The sequence below is a fragment of the Sparus aurata genome, chromosome 20, assembly GCF_900880675.1.
Source record: "Sparus aurata chromosome 20, fSpaAur1.1, whole genome shotgun sequence".
Classification (NCBI taxonomy): Eukaryota; Metazoa; Chordata; class Actinopteri; order Spariformes; family Sparidae; genus Sparus; species Sparus aurata.
In genome coordinates this window covers 27,839,029-27,859,541 of record NC_044206.1, presented here as the reverse complement: position 1 = coordinate 27,859,541, position 20,513 = coordinate 27,839,029, and the positions used below count along the sequence as shown (strand labels likewise).

The following is a 20,513-nucleotide window of genomic DNA, read 5'->3' as shown; positions in this document are numbered from 1 at the left end:
TTTATACTTCATTTTAAACTTCAGTATTTGTGTGTTCCGGTCCTGCTCTGCTGAGGAGTAGTGCTCCTAATTTAATTGTTTTCTGTACAGCGACAATAAAGGCTTTCTATTCTTTCTATTTCATTCTTGCATTACTTTTATTCCCTCACATGTCACTTTGACATTGCGTAGACTGCAGCTGAAGGAACATGTAACGTATTAATAATACATCTTAGCAAACATAATAATTTAAGGGGATACACAAATGTAATTATCATCAGACCTTTCAGACCCTGATGATGGGCCAGTGATAATATAGGTCTTTCAATTTACACATTAACAGATTCAAACGTTGTCAGCTGTCCATCCTGTATTCAGCAGCCGTACTTACTGCTCTTAGCCTGGATTATGAGTTTGACTTCTATTTGTCTCAGATAATATTTTGCTCTGCTGCCAACAGACTTTTACATGTTTGTGATTGGTTACAGTAATTTTGAAGAATGTACATCTTAAGTGACATCATGTATCAGCAAATGCACACAAACTTACCAAAGCAAGACTTGAAGCTGGTATCAAGGAGGCAAAGCGGAGACATCAGTAGGGACTTGAGACAGACCTCAACACCAACAACACCAAGGATTCATGGCAGGCGGTCTAAAACATCACCACCTCCTGAGGACAGGCCACCGTCAGTATCCATAGCAGATGTGAACAATCCTGCTGAGGATGAATATGAGTAAAGCTGCTGGGCCGCCTGATAACATCTCGATGAGATTCAGGATCTTCTCAACACACTTCTCAAAAAGAAAAAAATCCAAAGAAGACAAAAAATCTTGAATCCTGAAGCTTGATCTTGAATTTTAGTAGTTGTTGAGCTTTAATTAACCTTTTTAGCCAGTTTTGTGCCAAAACACATGAAGACGAACTAAACAGAAAAGATTTAATCACACATTTTAAAATACACAAAAGAGAAAGAAAACAAGAAGTTACGATGAAACAATAAACGACAACTCAGCCTGCTGTGGTTCTAACAAACAAACAAACAAACAAATGTAATTAACTTTTCATGAGATTGGACCTTAGTGGACCCTCATGTGTGTCTTCAAAGTTAATTTCTAAATAAATATTTTCCCACAGAAACCACAATCAAATGGTTTCTCTCCTGTGTGGACTCTCATGTGTGTCTTCAGATTTCCCTGTTTTCTGAATCTTTTCCCACAGACATCACAACCAAATGGTTTCTCTCCTGTATGGACTCTCATGTGTGTCTTCAGATTTCCCTGTGTTCTGAATCTTTTCCCACAGACATCACAACCAAATGGTTTCTCTCCTGTGTGGACTCTCATGTGTGTCTTCAGATTTGGTTTTCTATTAAATCTTTTCCCACAGACATCACAACCAAATGGTTTCTCTCCTGTGTGGACTCTCTTGTGTGTCTGCAGAAATCTCTGTGTTGTGAATCTTTTCCCACAGACGTCACAACCAAATTGTTTCTCTTCTGTGTGGACTGGTATGTGTTCCTTTAGATTTCCCTGTGTTCTGAATCTTTTCCCACAGACATCACAACCAAATGGTTTCTCTCCTGTGTGGACTCTCTTGTGTGTCTCCAGACTTTGTCTATGATTAAATCTTCTCCCACAGACATCACAACCAAATGGCTTTTCTCCTGTGTGGACTCTGAGGTGCCTCTTCAGATATTCCTGTCTTGTGAATCTTTTCCCACACACGTCACAACCAAATAGTTTTCGTCCTTTCTGGACTTGCTCCTCTGTCATCAGACTGGTCTTCTGGTTTTGTCTTTGCCTCAGATCACTGACACCTGACTCAGGAGTCCTGGTTTCTTCACAGTCACTGTCCTCGTCTTCAGCTTCAGTTCCAGAATCTGACAAAGGTTTTTGCCAGTCTTCGTAACTGAATTCGGTCTCAGAGTCTGAAGCCTTTTCAACAGTATTTGCTTGTGGGGGACGACCTGGATCTTGGTTCCTGGCTGGCTGTGGTCCTCTACAGTCCTCTCCATCAGTTTCTGCTTTCATCTCTGTCACATAGCTGCTGACTGGAGGCTCTGCCTCTCTGTTGTCCAGTTCAGCTTTGATGAAATTGTGAAGAATGAGGTTCTTCTCCATCCGCTTCACTCTTCATAGGAACAGCAGTGACACCAGCCCAGTATGATGCTCTCCCTCCTGATTGGTCCAGACCTCCTCCTGTTCCTCTTTTATATAAAGGGACTCTGAGTCCTCCTGGTCCAGATTGTGGCCTTTAATCACCAACAGCTGCAGGACATCTGCAGGGAACAGATCATATAAAAGAACTATTAAAGAGAAAATGACAAAGAACTAATTCATGATGTGAAAGATGAAGTTTCCACAGCAGATATAAGGATACAGAATAAGAATCAGAATCAGAAATACTTTAATAATCCCAAGGGGAAATTATTTTTGCTACACACTCCAGATATACAAACAATATATATTATACAAGCAACATATATTAAGAACAAAAAAAAAACTGTGTGTGTGTATATATATATATACACAGGTATATATATATATATATATATATATACACACATGTGTGTATATATATATATCTTAGGGAGGCATTATAAAGTTTAATGACCACAGGCAGGAATGATTTCCTGTGGCGCTCAGTGGTGCATCTGGGTGAGAGGAGTCTTCCACTGAATGTGCTCCACTGCTGGGCCAGTGTGTCGTAGAGAGGGTGTGTGACATTATCCAAGATGGACTTAAGCTTGGACAGCATCCTCCTCTCTGCCACAGTCGTCAGAGTGTCCAGCTCCTCCCCCACGACATCACCAGCCCTCCTGATCAGTTTGTGTAGTCTGTTGTTATCTGCGACCTTCAGCCCACTGTCCCAGCATGTGACAGCAAAGAAGATCGCACTGGCCACAACCGACTCATAGAACATCCTCAGCATTGTCCGGCAGATGTTAAATGACCTTAGCCTCCTCAGGAAAAAGAGTCTGCTTTGGCCTTTTTTATAGACCGCCTCTGTGTTTCTAGTCCAGTCCAACTTTTTATTAAAGTACACCCCCAGATATTTATATTCCTCAACAGTGTCCACAGGGACACCCTGGATGGAAACAGGGGTCACTGGTGTTTTCACCCTCCTCAGATCCACTATGAGCTCCTTTGTTTTTGTCACGTTGAGCTGCAGATGATTACGTTCACTCCAAGTGACAAAGTTGTCCACAACAGTCCTGTATTCATTCTCATCACCCTTCTCGATGCAGCCGACTATTGCTGAGTCATCAGAAAACTTCTGAAGGTGGCAGGACTCAGTGCAATAGTTGAAGTTAGAGGTGAATAGAGTGAAGAGGAAGGGAGAGAGGACAGTCCCCTGTGGGGCCCCAGTGTTGCTGACCTCCCTGTCAGACACACAGTTCTGTAGGCATACGTACTGTGGTCTGCCCATCAGGTGATCAACAATCCAGGACACAATGGGGACCTCAACCTGCATGGCAGCCATCTTCTGACCCAGTAGAGCTGGACGGATGGTGTTGAAAGCACTGGAGAAGTCAAATAATATGACTCTCACAGTGCTCACCGGCTTGTCCAGATGAGTGTAGACTCTGTTCAGCAGGTAGATGATGCCGTCCTCAACTCCCAGACGGGGCTGGTAGGCGAACTGTAGTGGATCAGTGAAGGGCCTGACCATAGGCCTTAGCTACTCCAGGACGAGCCTCTCCAGGGTCTTCATGACGTGAGACGTCAGGGGCACCGGTCTGTAGTCCTGAGGGCCGCTAGGACGTGGTGTCTTTGGCACAGGAATGAGGCAGGATGTCTTCCACAGCACAGGGACCCTCTGGAGGTGCAGGCTCTGGTTGAAAACTTGACTGAGTACTCCACACAGCTGGGGGGCACAGGCTTTAAGCACCATGGGAAGAACACCATCAGGGCCTTCAACTTTGCCAGAGTGGAGTCTCGTCAGCGGTTTTCTCACCAGGTCAGGCGTGCAGAACACTGTAGAGGTGACAGTTGGGGGAGAGGTGAGGTCCTCAGGTTGTGGAGGACATGATGCAGAGCAGGGGGGAGGGGTGGAGTAGGTGGGTGTGAATTGAGGTGGAGGGGGGCAGACAAGGGGTCTGTGAGGAGGAGGAGGGGGAGGTAAAGTGGCAGTTGTTGTTGGGCAGCCAGCAGCAGAGTCTTGTGGGAAAGGGGCCGCAGTATCAAACCTATTGAAAAAAAGGTTCAGTTCATTGGCCCGGTCCACACGGCCCTCCAACCCCATGCTACCAGTCCTCTGGAACCTCCACACATCCCTCATGTTGTTTCTCTTAAGTTTATTCTCCAGCTTTCTCCTGTAATTGTCTTTAGCCTCCCTGATGTTAAGTTTGAGTACCTCCTGCACTCTCCTCACCTCATTTCGGTTGCCCTCTCTGAACGCTCTTTTATTTTCATTAAGGATGGCCTTGATGTCCTTAGTGATCCAAGGTTTATTATTAGCGTAACAGGTTATAGTCCTAGCAGGGACATTGCAGTCCACACAGAAGTTTATGTAATCCGTGATGCACTCTGTGAGCCCATCAATGTCCTCCCCGTGGGGCTCACAGAGTGCAGGCCAGTCAGTTACATCAAAGCAGCCCTGCAGTGCCTCATGAGCCTCCTCGGACCACCTCCTCACAGTTCTTGTGGTCGTAGGCTTCCTCTTCACCAGAGGCACATAGCAGGGTTTGAGGTGAACCAGGTTGTGATCTGACCTGCCCAGAGGGGGGAGAGAAGAGGAGATGTATGCATCCTTAATGTTAGCATACATAAGGTCCAGGGTCCTCTCCTCTCTCGTAGGACAGCTGACATATTGTTTGAATGTCGGCAGAACTGTATCCATGGTGACGTGGTTGAAGTCTCCCGACATGATGATGAGGACACTGGGGTGTTTAGTTTGAAGCTTGGAGATGCTGGTGTGTATGGTGCTGCAGGCAGATGTTGGGTTTGCAGAGGGAGGGATGTACAGGACAACAATGATGACATGTGGGATCTCTCTAGGCAGATGATATGGACGGAGTCCAACGGCAAGCAGTTCAACATCCGGGCTACAAAGCTGTTCTTTAATTGTGATGTGACCAGGATTACACCATCTGCTATTCACTAGAACGGCAAACCCCCCGCTTTTCCACTTAGCGCTCTCGGTACAATCCCGGTCGGCCCGGACGGTGTGGAAACCATACACGGAGACGTTCTGGTCCGAATTGTCCCTGTGCAGCCATGTCTCAGTGAAACACATCAGACTGCACTCCCGGTACTCCGTGTGGCTCCGCGTTAGCGCCATTAGTTTGTCCATTTTGTTGCTAAGGGACCGTACATTTCCCATAACAACAGAGGGGAGACAGGGCTTAAATCTTCTCCATTCCATAAGCCTGTCCCGTCTCGATCCTCCTCTGCATCCCCGGTGTGTTTTTCTCCAGAGTTCAGGTGGTATGTCAGCTGGTCTGGCCACAATGCCGGACGGCTTTAGCGCGATCAGCTGTTCTCCGGAGTAAACAAAAACAGCGTGTCCCGGTGGAAGCGGCATTTTTTAAAAATCAACACTAAAAAAGCACAAAAACTCTCTAAAAAAAAAATTTTTTTGCAAAAAAAAAGTTGCAAAATTGACATTATTTGCCTTCAACAACTCATCCAAGTTAAATGACTGGCTGCATCATTTTAACTGAACAGTTTACTGCATGAGTACTTCTGATTTTCATACCTGCAGCTGCACCAACATCCAGTACAACAATTACCTGGTCAAGCTACATGAAACCAGAACCGCCCCCTTTTAATTTCTTAGATTATAACACTGGATATTTTAATGATATATTGAGCGCTAAACTGAAAGTGTCCCCACATTTAATTTCAGAAATCTGGTCACGTCAGACTGCAGGAGAACGTGGGAGTCATCCGTCATCCTCGAGCAAGAGAAGGAGAGAGCGGTCCGGTGACGTTGTTCGGAGCGGACCGGTGTCAGCGACCGGAGCAGAGAGAAAGTTCAGCACACAAGTTGTCTCGTGGCAGTAAAAGTACAGTTCAGGCGACAGTTTGACCACATGGTGATAGTTACATATGACTGTTAACCACGCCCCCTTTCTCTGTTAGACAGGAAGAAACACTGACAGCAGAGCGGCTTTACACAGAGTGCAGTACAAGTACCTCAGTATTACTCATTACAAGTACTTGAGTAAATGTACTTTGTCACATGCGACCAGTGTAAACGTTTCAGGCTGTGAAATTAGTTTTCAGATGCTTTAAAGTTGCTCAGCAGTAAAAACTGAGTCTCCATCTCACAGCCACTAACTGCTGCTGTTGCTAGGTTACCACCTGTCTGTGTCTTCTCAGCTAGCATAAACCGGCTGTGTGGCTGATTTAAGCTAGCTGACTGATCAGACACCAGATCTAGCTGCTGTTTGGCAGCTGTCCTGCAGAACCTGTGCTGGTTCTGATGGAGCCATCAGGTTCAATCAGCTGCCTGTTAAACCCCTGTGAGTTCTGGCTGAGCTGAACACTTTCAAACCCTCAGCTGAGCTAGTCAGATGCTAATAGACACAGAAGAATTACACTTAAACGAACACAAAAAAACACATGTAGATGTTTGACAAACTAGCTTCAAACTGCAGTGCAGATGTGACCAACAGCAGACAGTTAACACAGAAAGTGAGAATAACATAAAAAATGTACAAACCTGATTTGTGTCACACAACTTTAGGGCTGAAAGCTGCATCCAGTTCTTTCTGTCGTTGGTTATTTCTGTCAGTTGACTTCGCTCATCATCGCTCACTGCCCCCCCGTCTCTAAACGCTTCAAACAACTATGATGGAAGTTCTGCAGATCTGCTGGACACCGAGTCTTAGTTTACCTCAGAGTGACGACCTGCAGAATATCACTGAAGTATTCACCTGGTTACTGCAGAATTATACTGTCTTTAACTTTAAATCAAAACAAACTCATTAATAAACAACATCGTCATTGTCGTCGTCGTCGTCGTCGTCGTCGTCGTCATCATCATCATCATCAAGCTGCTGTGGTGTCACTAGCAAGACCAGTATATGTTGTGTTTTGGTGCTGGTCTATGCTGGTTTTCCCAGCAGGGTACTCCTTAACTTGTTGTTGTGTTTCTATATTTTCAATAGAGACATAAAACAACTACAAAGAGACATAAATTGTGGGTACAAGATGTAAAGGTAAATAACGAAGACGTAACATTGCAGAGTGCAATTATGTGTGCAGTGTATATTCTTAACTACCAGGTACCTTTTCAAATGTTTGGACACAGTATGACCAACAAGTTGTAGGTTTCATCGCCATGGTGACTCATGCTGCACCCTTCACCTGCTAGAAAAACAGATAAACAGGTATAGCCAATCGATTCTCTGGAAAATTACATCATCATTCATAGACGATTCCATGGAGCTCGGTGCACAGATCATGAGAGGTGTAGGAGCGCCACCTGCTGTCCACTTAGAAAGTGTAGCAGTCCCACTGTGTGGGACTTCATCTCTCTATAAAAGCAAGGAATCTCTGTCTGTCTGTGTGTGTTCCTCAAATATCTCTGTGGATCAGGATCAGACTGACCTGAGACTTTCAACATGGCTGCTGCGTGGTTCAAGGGTGTGCGACTTCGCATTTGTTTGGACTGCAATGATACCGTTAATAAATTATTTCATAATGCTTTACAAATTCCACTAGCATTGTCCACCAAAGCCACCACAGTCACGTGCACACCAGAGCCAATCACTGGAGAGCCCACCGCCACCCCCCACCTTAAGAAACAAGCGGATTTATACCTGCAGCAGCATGAGCTGGACCGGGATTTTGCCGGCGGTTCGGTCCGTTCTGTTCTGTTCTGTGCATCTAAACTGACTGTTGTGGATTAATGAGACTAAACGAGTCCGGACCGAGTCTGTTCGGGTCTGAGGAGATCCGGAAATGTGCGGACAACAAAGTGGAATCGGAATCTGTGGATGTTCATGTGCTGCTAGCCGCTAGCTACATGGCCCATCTCCCGAGTCAACGGACCGGACGCACCGGCACGTCCAAAACCGGACTTAGGGTAAATAATGTACGCCATGCTTTTTCGCGAACATGCTATCACGTTTGCTTTGTGTCTGGTGCAGGAAGAAACGGTAAAAACTGGCTTTTGTCAGGAAAGTGTCCAAGCAGCAAGTTTGGTTGTTGAGGAACAGGAAGTTGTGGGAGGGATGTAGGCGGATGAATGACAGGCAACGACGGTCGGTGTACAGACAGCGATATTGAGAGTTGAGAGATTTGTGACATTTAGCGTGTTTGGAGTGTGTAGTTAGTGTGTTATGTAGTGTTTGGTGTAGTGTGTTTAGTGTGTTTAGTGGAGTCGGTTTTTTGTTTAATGAGTCAGAATGAGGAGATGCTGAATGTGGAGCAGGCAGTGCAGCTCTTCATTCAGCTGGAAGGAGCTCAGGCAGACCTGAGCATTGCCTGCATTTAAATGTAAATAGTTACATATAACTTTGTAAAACACTTTTAATTCATGCACATATTTAGTAAACAACAATTTATATTTGCATTATAAGTAATAAAAAATGGTTTGTTAAACATCTTTGTGGTTTTCACATTAAAAAAAAATCTAACTTTTTCTACTTAGATTTTATGTTTTTTTTGTGATTTTAGGTCCACTGTGTTAATTCAGTTTGTCAAAATGAAAAAATAACTGTACAGTCACACATGAGAGGTTGTGCTGAAAATAATGACACCAAGTAAATAGTTTTTAAGGTGAAATATCATTGCAAAATCAAAAATAGTCAAAAACGGCCAATTATGGCAAAAAAAAAAAAAAAAAGAAACAGCCAATTATACCCTGGAATATCGGATTTCACAACAAACCTAAATATCCCTGACGTCCCACCTTCAAACAGCCTCATTTGGCCATCCATGAAAAAGCTACTTAACCTCCCACTTTTCTATTATATACAGTTGTGGTCAAAAGTTTACATATACTTGTAAAGGACACAATGTCATGGCTGTCTTGAGTTTCCAATGATTTCTACAACTCTTATTTTTTTGTGATAGAGTGATTGGAGCACATACTTGTTTGTCACAAAAAACATTCATGAAGTTTGGTTCTTTTATGAATTTATTATGGGTGTACTGAAAATGTGACCAAATCTGCTCGGTCAAAAGTATACATACAGCAACATACATTATCAATTTTGGTGATGTAGAAAAGTTACAATGAAATCAAATTAGCTTCATGGCATGGCCTCTTAACTTCATGTGAGTGATTATGATTGACGACACCTGTTGACTTCTCTGAGCCCATTTAAATAGGGCTCATGTGATGCAGTCATTAGGCTCGGTTACAAACGCGACAATGGGAAAGTCAAAGGAACTCAGCACAGATCTGAAAAAACGAATCATTGACTTGAACAAGTCAGGAAAGTCACTTGGAGCCATTTCAAAGCAGCTTAAGGTCCCAAGAGCAACTGTGCAGACAATTGTTCGTAAGTATAAAGTGCATGGCACAGTTATGTCACTGCCACGATCAGGAAGAAAACACAAGCTATCACCTGCTGCTGAGAGAAAATTGGTCAGGATGATCAAGAGTCAACCGAGAACCACCAAAAAGCAGGTCTGCAATGAATTGGAAGCTGCTGGAACACAGGTGTCAGTGTCCACAGTCAAGCGTGTTTTGCATCGCCATGGACTGAGAGGCTACCATGCAAGAAGGAAGCCCTTGCTCCAGAAGCGACACCTTAAGGCTCGTCTAAAGTTTGCTGCTGATCACATGGACAAAGATAAGACCTTCTGGAGGAAAGTTCTGTGGTCAGATAAAACAAAAATTGCGCTGTTTGGTCACAATACCCAGCAATATGTTTGGAGGAGAAAAGGTGAGGCCTTTAATCCCAGGAACACCATGCCTACCGTCAAGCATGGTGGTGGTAGTATTATGCTCTGGGCCTGTTTTGCTGCCAATGGAACTGGTGCTTTACAGAGAGTAAATGGGACAATGAAAAAGGAGGTTTACCTCCAAATTCTTCAGGACAACCTAAAATCATCAGCCCGAAGGTTGGGTCTTGGGCGCAGTTGGGTGTTCCAACAGGACAATGACCCCAAACACACATCAAAAGTAGTAAAGGAATGGCTAAATCAGGCTAGAATTAAGGTTTTAGAATGGCCTTCCCAAAGTCCTGACTTAAACCCCATTGAGAACATGTGGACAATGCTGAAGAAACAAGTCCATGTCAGAAAACCAACAAATTTAGCTGAACTGCACCAATTTTGTCAAGAGGAGTGGTAAAAAATTTAACCAGAAGCTTGCCAGAAGCTTGTGGATGGCTACCAAAAGCGCCTTATTGCAGTGAAACTTGCCAAGGGACATGTAACCAAATATTAACATTGCTGTATGTATACTTTTGACCCAGCAGATTTGGTCACATTTTCAGTAGACCCATAATAAATTCATAAAAGAACCAAACTTCATGAATGTTTTTTGTGACAAACAAGTATGTGCTCCAATCACTCTATCACAAAAAAATAAGAGTTGTAGAAATTATTGGAAACTCAAGACAGCCATGACATTATGTCCTTTACAAGTGTATGTAAACTTTTGACCACAACTGTATATATTATATAGGAATACATTTTTCTTACGGGCACTGCACTAGTATCTTTTAATTCTAACTGAATGTCAGAGTCCCTCTGGATTGACAGCAGTGGATTCAGGTCACCTGTTGCAGGTGTGGAGACTGGCTCCTAATTACTGAGTGAGAGCAGCTTGTGGTTTTCCCCTCAGAGCCAATCAGAGTGTGACGACGCCCTCTGGTGAAGGTTTAAGAGAGGTGAGGAATGACACACCCAGGTCCCTCTGATTCTGGATCTGTCCCTGACTCACTGCAGACCTCATCCAGACTGTCAGACACAAACTCTGCTCTGTTGACTCTGTTTAACTGTCTTTGTTCTTTTTAACTGTCAAAAGTGACATTCAGCTGGGCTCCCTGCATCAGGGCCGGGTTATTTCAGTGTTTCTTGGCTTCAACAGCCTGTTGCTGCAGGTTTCTGCTGTTGTTTGTCTTAACTGGACCACTTGATACCCAAGACCCTCTATACACCTCCAGTCTTCTCCAAGTTCAATTTATTGGGGCCTCAAGGTAGTAAAAGAAGTGCATACAGTTATATTATCCTCTAAAGAGTAATGTATTATTTTAAGTTTTATAATTTAGCCACCATCTGTTAGACCAGTTGCTCTCTGGAAGGCACCACAGGACCATCAAAGCATGAACACCAGACTTAAAAACAGTTTCTTTCTCTGAGTCCTTCACACTACAAACTCAAACAACCACTTCATGACCACACACATGCATAACATCATCTACCACTGAGCAATGACTTCACATTTCTGTGCAATATATATCAATTATGTGCTATATTACATCTGATCCACTGTAATAACTTTATCGCTGTGCGTCAGTTTTCTGATCAAAAGTGAAACTACTGAAACAATTCTGGTGTAATAACACACATTCAATGCACATTACATTGTGTTTATTATTATTTTTCTTCTAGTTTATGAGCTTTATCTAGAATTATTCTGTCTTTCTACCCATAATTTAGCTGTAGATGTTTGTTTACTGTGGCTGCTTCTGTGCCTGTGAGTTTTTATACTTCATTTTAAACTTCAGTATTTGTGTGTTCCTGTCCTGCTCTGCTGAGGAGTAGTGCTCCTAATTTAATTGTTTTCTGTACAAAGACAATAAAAGCTTCCTATTCTTTCTATTTCATTCTTTGATTTATTTTTATTCCCTCACATGTCACTTTGACATTGCGTAGACTGCAGCTGAAGGAACATGTAATTATTAACAATACTTCTTAGCAAACATAATAATTTAATGGGAGACACAAATGTAATTATCATCTTTCAGACCCTAATGATGGGCCAGTGATAATTTAAGCCTTTCAATTTACACATTCACAGATTCACACGTTGTCAGCTGTCTATCCTGTATTCAGCAGCCGTACTTACTGCTCTTAGCCTGGATTATGAGTTTGACTTCTATTTGTCTCAGATAATATTTTGCTCTGCTGCCAACAGACTTTTACATGTTTATGATTGGTTACGGCAATTTTGAGGAATGTACATCTTCAATGACATCATATATCAACAAATGCACACAAACTTGCCGAAGCAAGACTTGAAGCTGGTATCAAGGAGGCAAAGCGGAGACATCAGCAGGGACTTGAGACAGACCTCAACACCAACAACACCAAGGATTCATGGCAGGCGGTCTAAAACATCACCACCTCCTGAGGACAGGCCACCGTCAGTATCCATAGCAGATGTGAACAATCCTGCTGAGGATGAATATGAGTAAAGCTGCTGGGCCGCCTGATAACATCTCGATGAGATTCAGGATCTTCTCAACACACTTCTCAAAAAGAAAAAAATCCAAAGAAGACAAAAAATCTTGAATCCTGAAGCTTGATCTTGAATTTTAGTACTTATTGAGCTTTATTTAACCTTTTTAGCCAGTTTTGGGCCAAAACACACGAAGACGAACTGAACAGCCAAGAAAAGATTTAATCACACATTTTAAAATACACAAAAGAGAAAGAAAACAAGAAGTTACGATGAAACAATGAACGACAACTCAGCCTGCTGTGATTCTAACAAACAAACAAACAAACAAATGTGATGAACTTTTCATAAGAGAGGACCTTAGTGGACCCTCATGTGTGTCTTCAAAGTTAATTTCTAAATAAATATTTTCCCACAGGTATCACAACCAAATGGTTTCTCTCCAGTGTGGACTCTCTTGTGTGTCTTCAGATTTCCCTGTGTTCTGAATCTTTTCCCACAGACATCACAACCAAATGGTTTCTCTCCTGTGTGGATTCTCATGTGTGTCTTCAGATGTGAGTTTTGATTAAATCTTTTCCCACAGACATCACAACCAAATGGTTTCTCCCCTGTGTGGACTCTCATGTGTGTCTTCAAATTTGGTTTTTCATTAAATCTTTTCCCACAGACGTCACAACCAAATGGTTTCTCTCCTGTGTGGACTCTCATGTGTGTCTTCAGATTTGGTTTTTGATTAAATCTTTGCCCACAGACTTCACAACCAAATGGTTTCTCTCCAGTGTGGACTCTCTTGTGTGTCTTCAGATTTCCCTGTGTTATAAATCTTTTCCCACAGACGTCACAACCAAATGGTTTCTCTCCTGTGTGGATTCTCATGTGTGTCTTCAGATGTGAGTTTTGATTAAATCTTTTCCCACAGACATCACAACCAAATGGTTTCTCTCCTGTGTGGACTCTCATGTGTGTCTTCAAATTTGGTTTTTCATTAAATCTTTTCCCACAGACGTCACAACCAAATGGTCTCTCTCCATTGTGGCCTCTCATGTGCATCTTCAGACTTTGTTTATGATTAAATCTTTTCCCGCAGACGTCACAACCAAATTGTTTCTCTCCTGTGTGGACTCTGAGGTGCCTCTTCAGATCTACCTGTCCTCTGAATCTTTTCCCACACACGTCACAACCAAATGGTTTTCGTCCTTTCTGGACTTGCTCCTCTGTCATCAGACTGGTCTTCTGGTTTTGTCTTTGCCTCAGATCACTGACACCTGACTCAGGAGTCCTGGTTTCTTCACAGTCACTGTCCTCGTCTTCAGCTTCAGTTCCAGAATCTGACAAAGGTTTTTGCCAGTCTTCGTAACTGAATTCGGTCTCAGAGTCTGAAGCCTTTTCAACAGTATTTGCTTGTGGGGGACGACCTGGATCTTGGTTCCTGGCTGGCTGTGGTCCTCTACAGTCCTCTCCATCAGTTTCTGCTTTCATCTCTGTCACATAGCTGCTGACTGGAGGCTCTGCCTCTCTGTTGTCCAGTTCAGCTTTGATGAAATTGTGAAGAATGAGGTTCCTCTCCATCCTCTTCACTATTCATAGGAACAGCAGTGACACCAGCCCAGTATGATGCTCTCCCTCCTGATTGGTCCAGACCTCCTCCTGTTCCTCTTTTATATAAAGGGACTCTGAGTCCTCCTGGTCCAGATTGGGGCCTTTAATCACCAACAGCTGCTGGACATCTGCAGGGAGCAGACCATATAAAAGAACTATTAAAGAGAAAATGACAAAGAACTAATTCATGATGTGAAAGATGAAGTTTCCACAGCAGATATAAGGATACAGAATAAGAACGTGTTCAAGAAGAGACGAGTAGTGAGGTTGTATTTGAAAGAGTTTTTACAACAGTTTGTTGCAAAATTGACATTATTTGCCTTCAACAACTAATCCAAGTTAAATGACTGGCTGCATCATTTTAACTGAACAGATATATTCATGATATTCATACCTGCAGCCGCACCAACATCCAGTACAACAATTACCTGGTCAAGCTACATGAAACCATAAACGGCCCCTTTTAATTTCTTAGATTATAACACTGGATATTTTAATGATATATTGAGCGTTAAACTGAAAGTGTCCCCGCATTTAATTTCAGAAATCTGGTCACGTCAGACTGCAGGAGAACGTGGGAGTCATCCGTCATCCTCGAGCAAGAGAAGGAGAGAGCGGTCCGGTGACGTTGTTTGGAGCGGACCGGTGTCAGCGACCGGAGCAGAGAGAAAGTTCAGCACACAAGTTGACTCGTGGCAGTAAAAGTACAGTTCAGACGACAGTTTGACCACATGGTGATAGTTACATATGACTGTTAACCACGCCCCCTTTCTCTGTTAGACAGGAAGAAACACTGACTGCAGAGCGACTTTACACAGAGTGCAGTACAAGTACCTCAGTATTACTCATTACAAGTACTTGAGTAAATGTACTTTGTCACATGCGACCAGTGTAAACGTTTCAGGCTGTGAAATGAGTTTTCAGATGCTTTAAAGTTACTCAGCAGTAAAAACTGAGTCTCCATCTCACAGCCACTAACTGCTGCTGTTGCTAGGTTACCACCTGTCTGTGTCTTCTCAGCTAGCTTAAACCGGCGGTGTGGCTGATTTAAGCTAGCTGACTGATCAGACACCAGATCTAGCTGCTGTTTGGCAGCTGTCCTGCAGAACCTGTGCTGGTTCTGATGGAGCCATCAGGTTCAATCAGCTGCCTGTTAAACCCCTGTGAGTTCTGGCTGAGCTGAACACTTTCAAACCCTCAGCTGAGCTAGTCAGATGCTAACAGACACAGAAGAATTACACTTAAACAAACACAAAAAACACATGTAGATGTTTGACAAACTAGCTTCAAACTGCAGTGAAGATGTGACCAACAGCACACAATTAACACAGAAAGGGAGAATAACATCAAAAATGTACAAACCTGATCTGTGTCGCAAAACTTTAGGGCTGAAAGCTGCATCCAGTTCTTTCTGTCGTTGGTTATTTCTGTCAGTTGACTTCGCTCATCATCGCTCACTGCCCCCCCGTCTCCAAACGCTTCAAACAACTATGATGGAAGTTCTGCAGATCTGCTGGACACCGAGTCTTAGTTTACCTCAGAGTGACGACCTGCAGAATATCACTGAAGTATTCACCTGGTTACTGCAGAATTATACTGTCTTTAACTTTGAATCAAAATAAACTCATTAATAAACATCATCATCATCATCATCATCACCATCATCATCATCATCGAGCTGCTGTGGTGTCACTAGCAAGACCAGTATATGTTGTGTTTTGGTGCTGGTCTATGCTGGTTTTCCCAGCAGGGTACTCCTTAACTTGTTGTTGTGTTTCTATATTTTCAATAGAGACATAAAACAACTACAAAGAGACATAAATTGTGGGTACAAGATGTAAAGGTAAATAATGAAGACGTAACAATGAAGAGTGAAATTATGTGTGCTGTGGTATTCTTAACTACCAGGTACCTCTTCTAATGTTTGGACACAGTATGACCAACAAGTTGTAGGTTTCATCGCCATGGTGACTCATGCTGCACCCTTCACCTGCTAGAAAAACAGATAAACAGGTATAGCCAATCGATTCTCTGGAAAATGACATCATCATTCATAGACGATTCCATGGAGCTCGGTGCACAGATCATGAGAGGTGTAGCAGCGCCACCTGCTGTCCACTTAGAAAGTGTAGCAGTCCCACTGTGTGGAGCTTCATGTCTTTTAATTCTAACTGAATGTCAGAGTCCCGCTGGATTGACAGCAGTGGATTCAGGTCACCTGTTGCAGGTGTGGAGACTGGCTCCTCATTACTGAGTGAGAGCAGCTCGTGGTTTTCCCCTCAGAGCCAATCAGAGTGTGACGACGCCCTCTGGTGAAGGTTTAAGAGAGGTGAGGAATGACACACCCAGGTCCCTCTGATTCTGGATCTGTCCCTGACTCACTGCAGACCTCATCCAGACTGTCAGACACAAACTCTGCTCTGTTGGCACTGTTTTACTGTCTTTGTTCTTTTTAACTGTCAAAAGTGACATTCAGCTGGGCTCCCTGCATCAGGGCCGGGTTATTTCAGTGTTTCTTGGCTTCAACAGCCTGTTGCTGCAGGTTTCTGCTGTTGTTTGTCTTAACTGGACCACTTGATACCCAAGACCCTCTATACACCTTCAGTCTTCTCCAAGTTCAAATTATTTTAAGTTTTATAATTTAGCCACCACCTGTTTGACCAGTTGCTCTCTGGAAGGCACCACAGGCCCATCAAAGCATGAACACCAGACTTAAAAACAGTTTCTTTCCCTGAGTCCTTCACACTACAAACTCAAACAACCACTGCATGACCACTCACATCAGTAGTGTAACATCATGGTGATCGGCCCCGGTGCAAATATTTTTTGTGCCCCCCACCCCCGCCCTAAACACAAGTGCACGCTGCTGCGCACTGCATGCACACACACGCTTGGACACACACACAGCGACTCGAGAGAACTGCTATTGCAGGAGTGGACTGGCAATCGGGAGCAGGGGCGGACTTACCATTAGGCAAACACAGGCAATTGCCTGGGGCCCCGAGATTTCCAGGGGCCCCCAAACTCATAAACTCATAATCTCTTAAACTCATTATCTCATAAAAACTGATTTGATAAAGTTGTCTTCGATTGAAAGCAATTAATATTGTTTTAGTCTTAATTCACGCGCTTAAAAATACATAAAAATGCTTAATCTGTCATGATTGTTTCGACTGCTCCCACCTCCCTTCTCATGCAATGGACTATTCCATGTTACTGCGCATGTGCAGGCTTTATTTCCGGAAGACGGTAGCAAAAGAAACTAGTTGGCGCGGTTTTGAGAGGTTTTGAGTTGAGAAAAATGAAGCAGAGTTATGCTTGTGGAGCGGAGAAGAGGAGGAAAGCAAACAGTTTTTTATCAAAAGTACCAAACGTGTCAACCTTTTTTCAAGTGACACCGAATGTAGCCGTAGGTACTCGACAACAGCAAGAGCCAGAAGCTGCTCTCAGTGTCAGCCGAGGAGGAGATGAAGTGGAGAGTGACACGAGTGACGCTTTTCATCACAAAGATGTGAGTATTAAAGCAGTCGAAATGGTAAACTAAGTTAAATATTGATTAATGTTCTTATCAATTACAGTAAAAGCGTTGAGATGATTCACTTGTTAGATGATAATCCTCAAGAAGGATTTTAACACTAGAACGGCCGAGACGGTCATTGACCGTTTTCAAATGTATGTTTATATGTGCAATAACTTTGCTGAATGAAAAAATGCGGTACTGCTGTTAACTTACCTGACTTTTCCTAAAACTGTCTGTATTTGAATTTTTATATAAATTACACAAAACACAAAGAAAATATGATATGATTTACCTATTTCAGCCATAAGTGGTCATATTGACCACACATCATTTCTCGTGGTTTGCTGCTTTCTTTGTCTCTCTAGTCTCTAACTTTGTTAGTGATCTTCAGCTGCGCTTCTTTGCAAATTTACTTGTGAGTTAATTATTATATAGTTGTATTCTATAGCCTTGTTGGCACCATGGGCAACAAAAACGGGAGTTCCCCCTCTGTGAAACAGCAAGTGGAGCTGTTGCGACTCTGTGTAGCAGGGAAAGCCAAGGAAGGATGTCTGCATCCTGAGCACCATGCACACAGGTGTGGGCACCTTTAGTGGGGCGAAGGCAAAGCCAGAGTCTGTGATTTACTCCAAAAACACAACGTACGGCGTGGACGACCTGGACCAGATGCGAGGGCGAGTCCGTCAAAAGCCGTACAGAGGATGGCCGGTGGCGGTCTTCTATAACATCCTCGACCTGGCTGGGATCAATGCCCGCATCTTATTCAAGGAGCACCAGCAGCAGGAGAGCCCGGAGGAAAGTCCTGCAGCAGCTGGCAGAGGAGCTGAGGGCAGAATACATGGAGGGGAAAGCGGCCGCGGCAGTCGGCACAAGATGCAGCAGCAGCAGACACGGAGACGGAGGCAGTGCTGGTCCGAAAGCGCTGCAAACGGAACCAAACATCGGACACTTGAAATGCCACAAGCCCGTGTGTGGAAACTGCGAGGAGAGCGGAGGAAATCTGTGACCAGTGATCACAACGGCTCTTTGTTTTTGTTTTAGATCAACTCTTTTCCAGCTTTTTCGATTATTATTATTCATTTTATTATATATTTAGTGTTAAAATAAAATGTTTCATAATCAAATAAGTTACTTTTAATAGTTGATTTTCTTGTTCTGAGTTTTCTCTATTAAAATATTGTATAAATACGCAATAATTACGGTTTACTATGTGCGATGATTTGAATATTGATAAACGTATAATTAAACTTGTTAAAATGTACATTTTGGTATTATTATTTTAAATACAATGAATGCATTCATCACTCAGTTGGGTATTTACATGAGCGATTATAGAGTTTAAAATCTAGTGGTCAAAATGACTTACAGCCGTTCTAGTAGTGTTGGAATTCAGTCTCTTCTAAGGACTATCTAGCTCAGGGGTCACCGACCTTTTTGAAACTGAGAGCTACTTCATGGGTACTGAGTCATATGAAGGGCTACCAGTTTGATACAGAAATACTGAAATAACACATTTACTCAGTTTGCCTTTGGTTATATAGGATTATTAATGATTAATGATACTCATCTATGTGAAGACACTGATCACGTTAATTATTTCTCACAATAATTATCAACAATGGCTTAAAATGGTGGGAAACAGATAATATCAATATTCAATTTTCAGTTTTAGAACAGGCCTGAGGGCGACTCGTGTGGTCCTTGGGGGCTACCTGGTGCCCGTGGGCACCGTGTTGGTGACCCCTGCTCTAGCTCAACTAAGTAGTAACACAAGATACAACAATATCCAGGCTGAACCTACTTGCTGCTGCCTGCATTGAAGACCTTGTGTTAAGGTGAGAATAAAACTTTTGTCAGTGCAGTAAGAGGACGTGGAGGGCCCCAATGACTGGGTTTGCCTTGGGCCCCCAAATTACTAAATCTGCCCCTGATCGGGAGTACCGGGATTTTTCAATTATGGGCTGATGGACGGCCATTTTTTATTTTATTTTTATTTATCTATTTTTTTTTTTACTTTTTTTCTGCTGTGCCTTGCCTTGGTAACTATGATAACTCTCCCGGCCCGGGGAGAGAGACATGCACCGGCTCGGCCCACAGTGCTCAGCTGCAGACACAGCAGAGAGGAGACGACTGGCCCAGTGGCTTGTCTGTCTATAGAATACCGGGCCCAATGGCCCTATGAGAGGCGACAGAGCCCCAGGAGTCCCGCCCACGCATGTTCTGTGGCAATTCTGGACAGCTGTTTTTTTGTTTTGTTTTTTCTTCCTTGCACCGCCGATACGTACGCCACTGACTCACATGCATAACACCATCTACCACTGAGCAATGACTTCACATTTCTGTGCAACATATATCAATTATGTGCTATATTACATCTGATCAACTGTAATAACTTCATCGCTGTGCATCACTTTTCTGATCAAAAGTGAATCTACTGAAACAACTCTGGTGTAATAACACACATTCAATGCAGGTTACAATGTGTTTATCATAATTATTATTATCATTCTAGATTACGAGTTTTATCTAGAATTATTCTGTCTTTCTACCCATAATTCAGCTGTAGATGTTTGTTTACTGTTGCTGCTTCTGTGCCTGTCAGTTTTTATACTTCATTTTAAACTTCAGTATTTGTGTGTTCCGGTCCTGCTCTGCTGAGGAGTAGTGCTCCTCATTTAATTGTTTTCTGTACAAAGACAATAAATGCTTTCTATTCTTTCTATTTCATTCTTTGATTTACTTTTATTCCCTCACAAGTCACTTTTCATTGCGTAGACTGCTGCCAGCAGACTTTTACATGTTTGTGATTGGTTACAGTTATTTGAGGAATGTACATCTTTAATGACATCATATATCAACAAATGCACACAAACTTGCCAAAGCAAGACTTGAAGCTGGTATCAAGGAGGCAAAGTGGAGACATCAGCAGGGACTTGAGACAGACCTCAACACCAACAACACCAAGGATTCATGGCAGGCGGTCTAAAACATCACCACCTCCTGAGGACAGGCCACCGTCAGTATCCATAGCAGATGTGAACAATCCTGCTGAGGATGAATATGAGTAAAGCTGCTGGGCCGCCTGATAACATCTCGA

The 20,513-nt window shown here is 43.1% G+C and overlaps 2 protein-coding genes across 4 annotated transcripts; both read right to left on the bottom strand.

The window, feature by feature from the left end:
- Positions 1-832: 832 nt before the first annotated feature.
- On the bottom strand, positions 833-15,398 carry LOC115571807 (gastrula zinc finger protein XlCGF7.1-like). Of its 3 annotated transcripts, XM_030401422.1 has the most exons (3): positions 6,652-6,886; positions 1,562-2,260; positions 833-1,477 (listed from the first exon to the last, which is right to left on the bottom strand). In XM_030401422.1, the coding sequence occupies exons 2-3, from the start codon at positions 2,100-2,102 to the stop codon at positions 1,095-1,097; spliced, it is 924 nt and encodes a 307-aa protein (XP_030257282.1). In that variant the 5' UTR covers positions 2,103-2,260; positions 6,652-6,886; the 3' UTR covers positions 833-1,094. The 3 variants fall into 3 exon arrangements, with proteins under 3 accessions (XP_030257282.1, XP_030257281.1, XP_030257280.1); XM_030401421.1 differs by lacking the exon at positions 6,652-6,886 and adding an exon at positions 15,259-15,398 and having other exon boundaries at positions 833-2,260; XM_030401420.1 differs by having other exon boundaries at positions 833-2,260; positions 6,652-6,881.
- Positions 12,424-15,398, bottom strand: LOC115571805 (gastrula zinc finger protein XlCGF8.2DB-like). The gene is made up of 2 exons (XM_030401417.1): positions 15,259-15,398; positions 12,424-14,024 (listed from the first exon to the last, which is right to left on the bottom strand). Exon 2 carries the CDS (start codon positions 13,864-13,866, stop codon positions 12,691-12,693), a length of 1,176 nt encoding a protein of 391 aa, XP_030257277.1. The 5' UTR covers positions 13,867-14,024; positions 15,259-15,398; the 3' UTR covers positions 12,424-12,690.
- Positions 15,399-20,513: the final 5,115 nt, after the last annotated feature.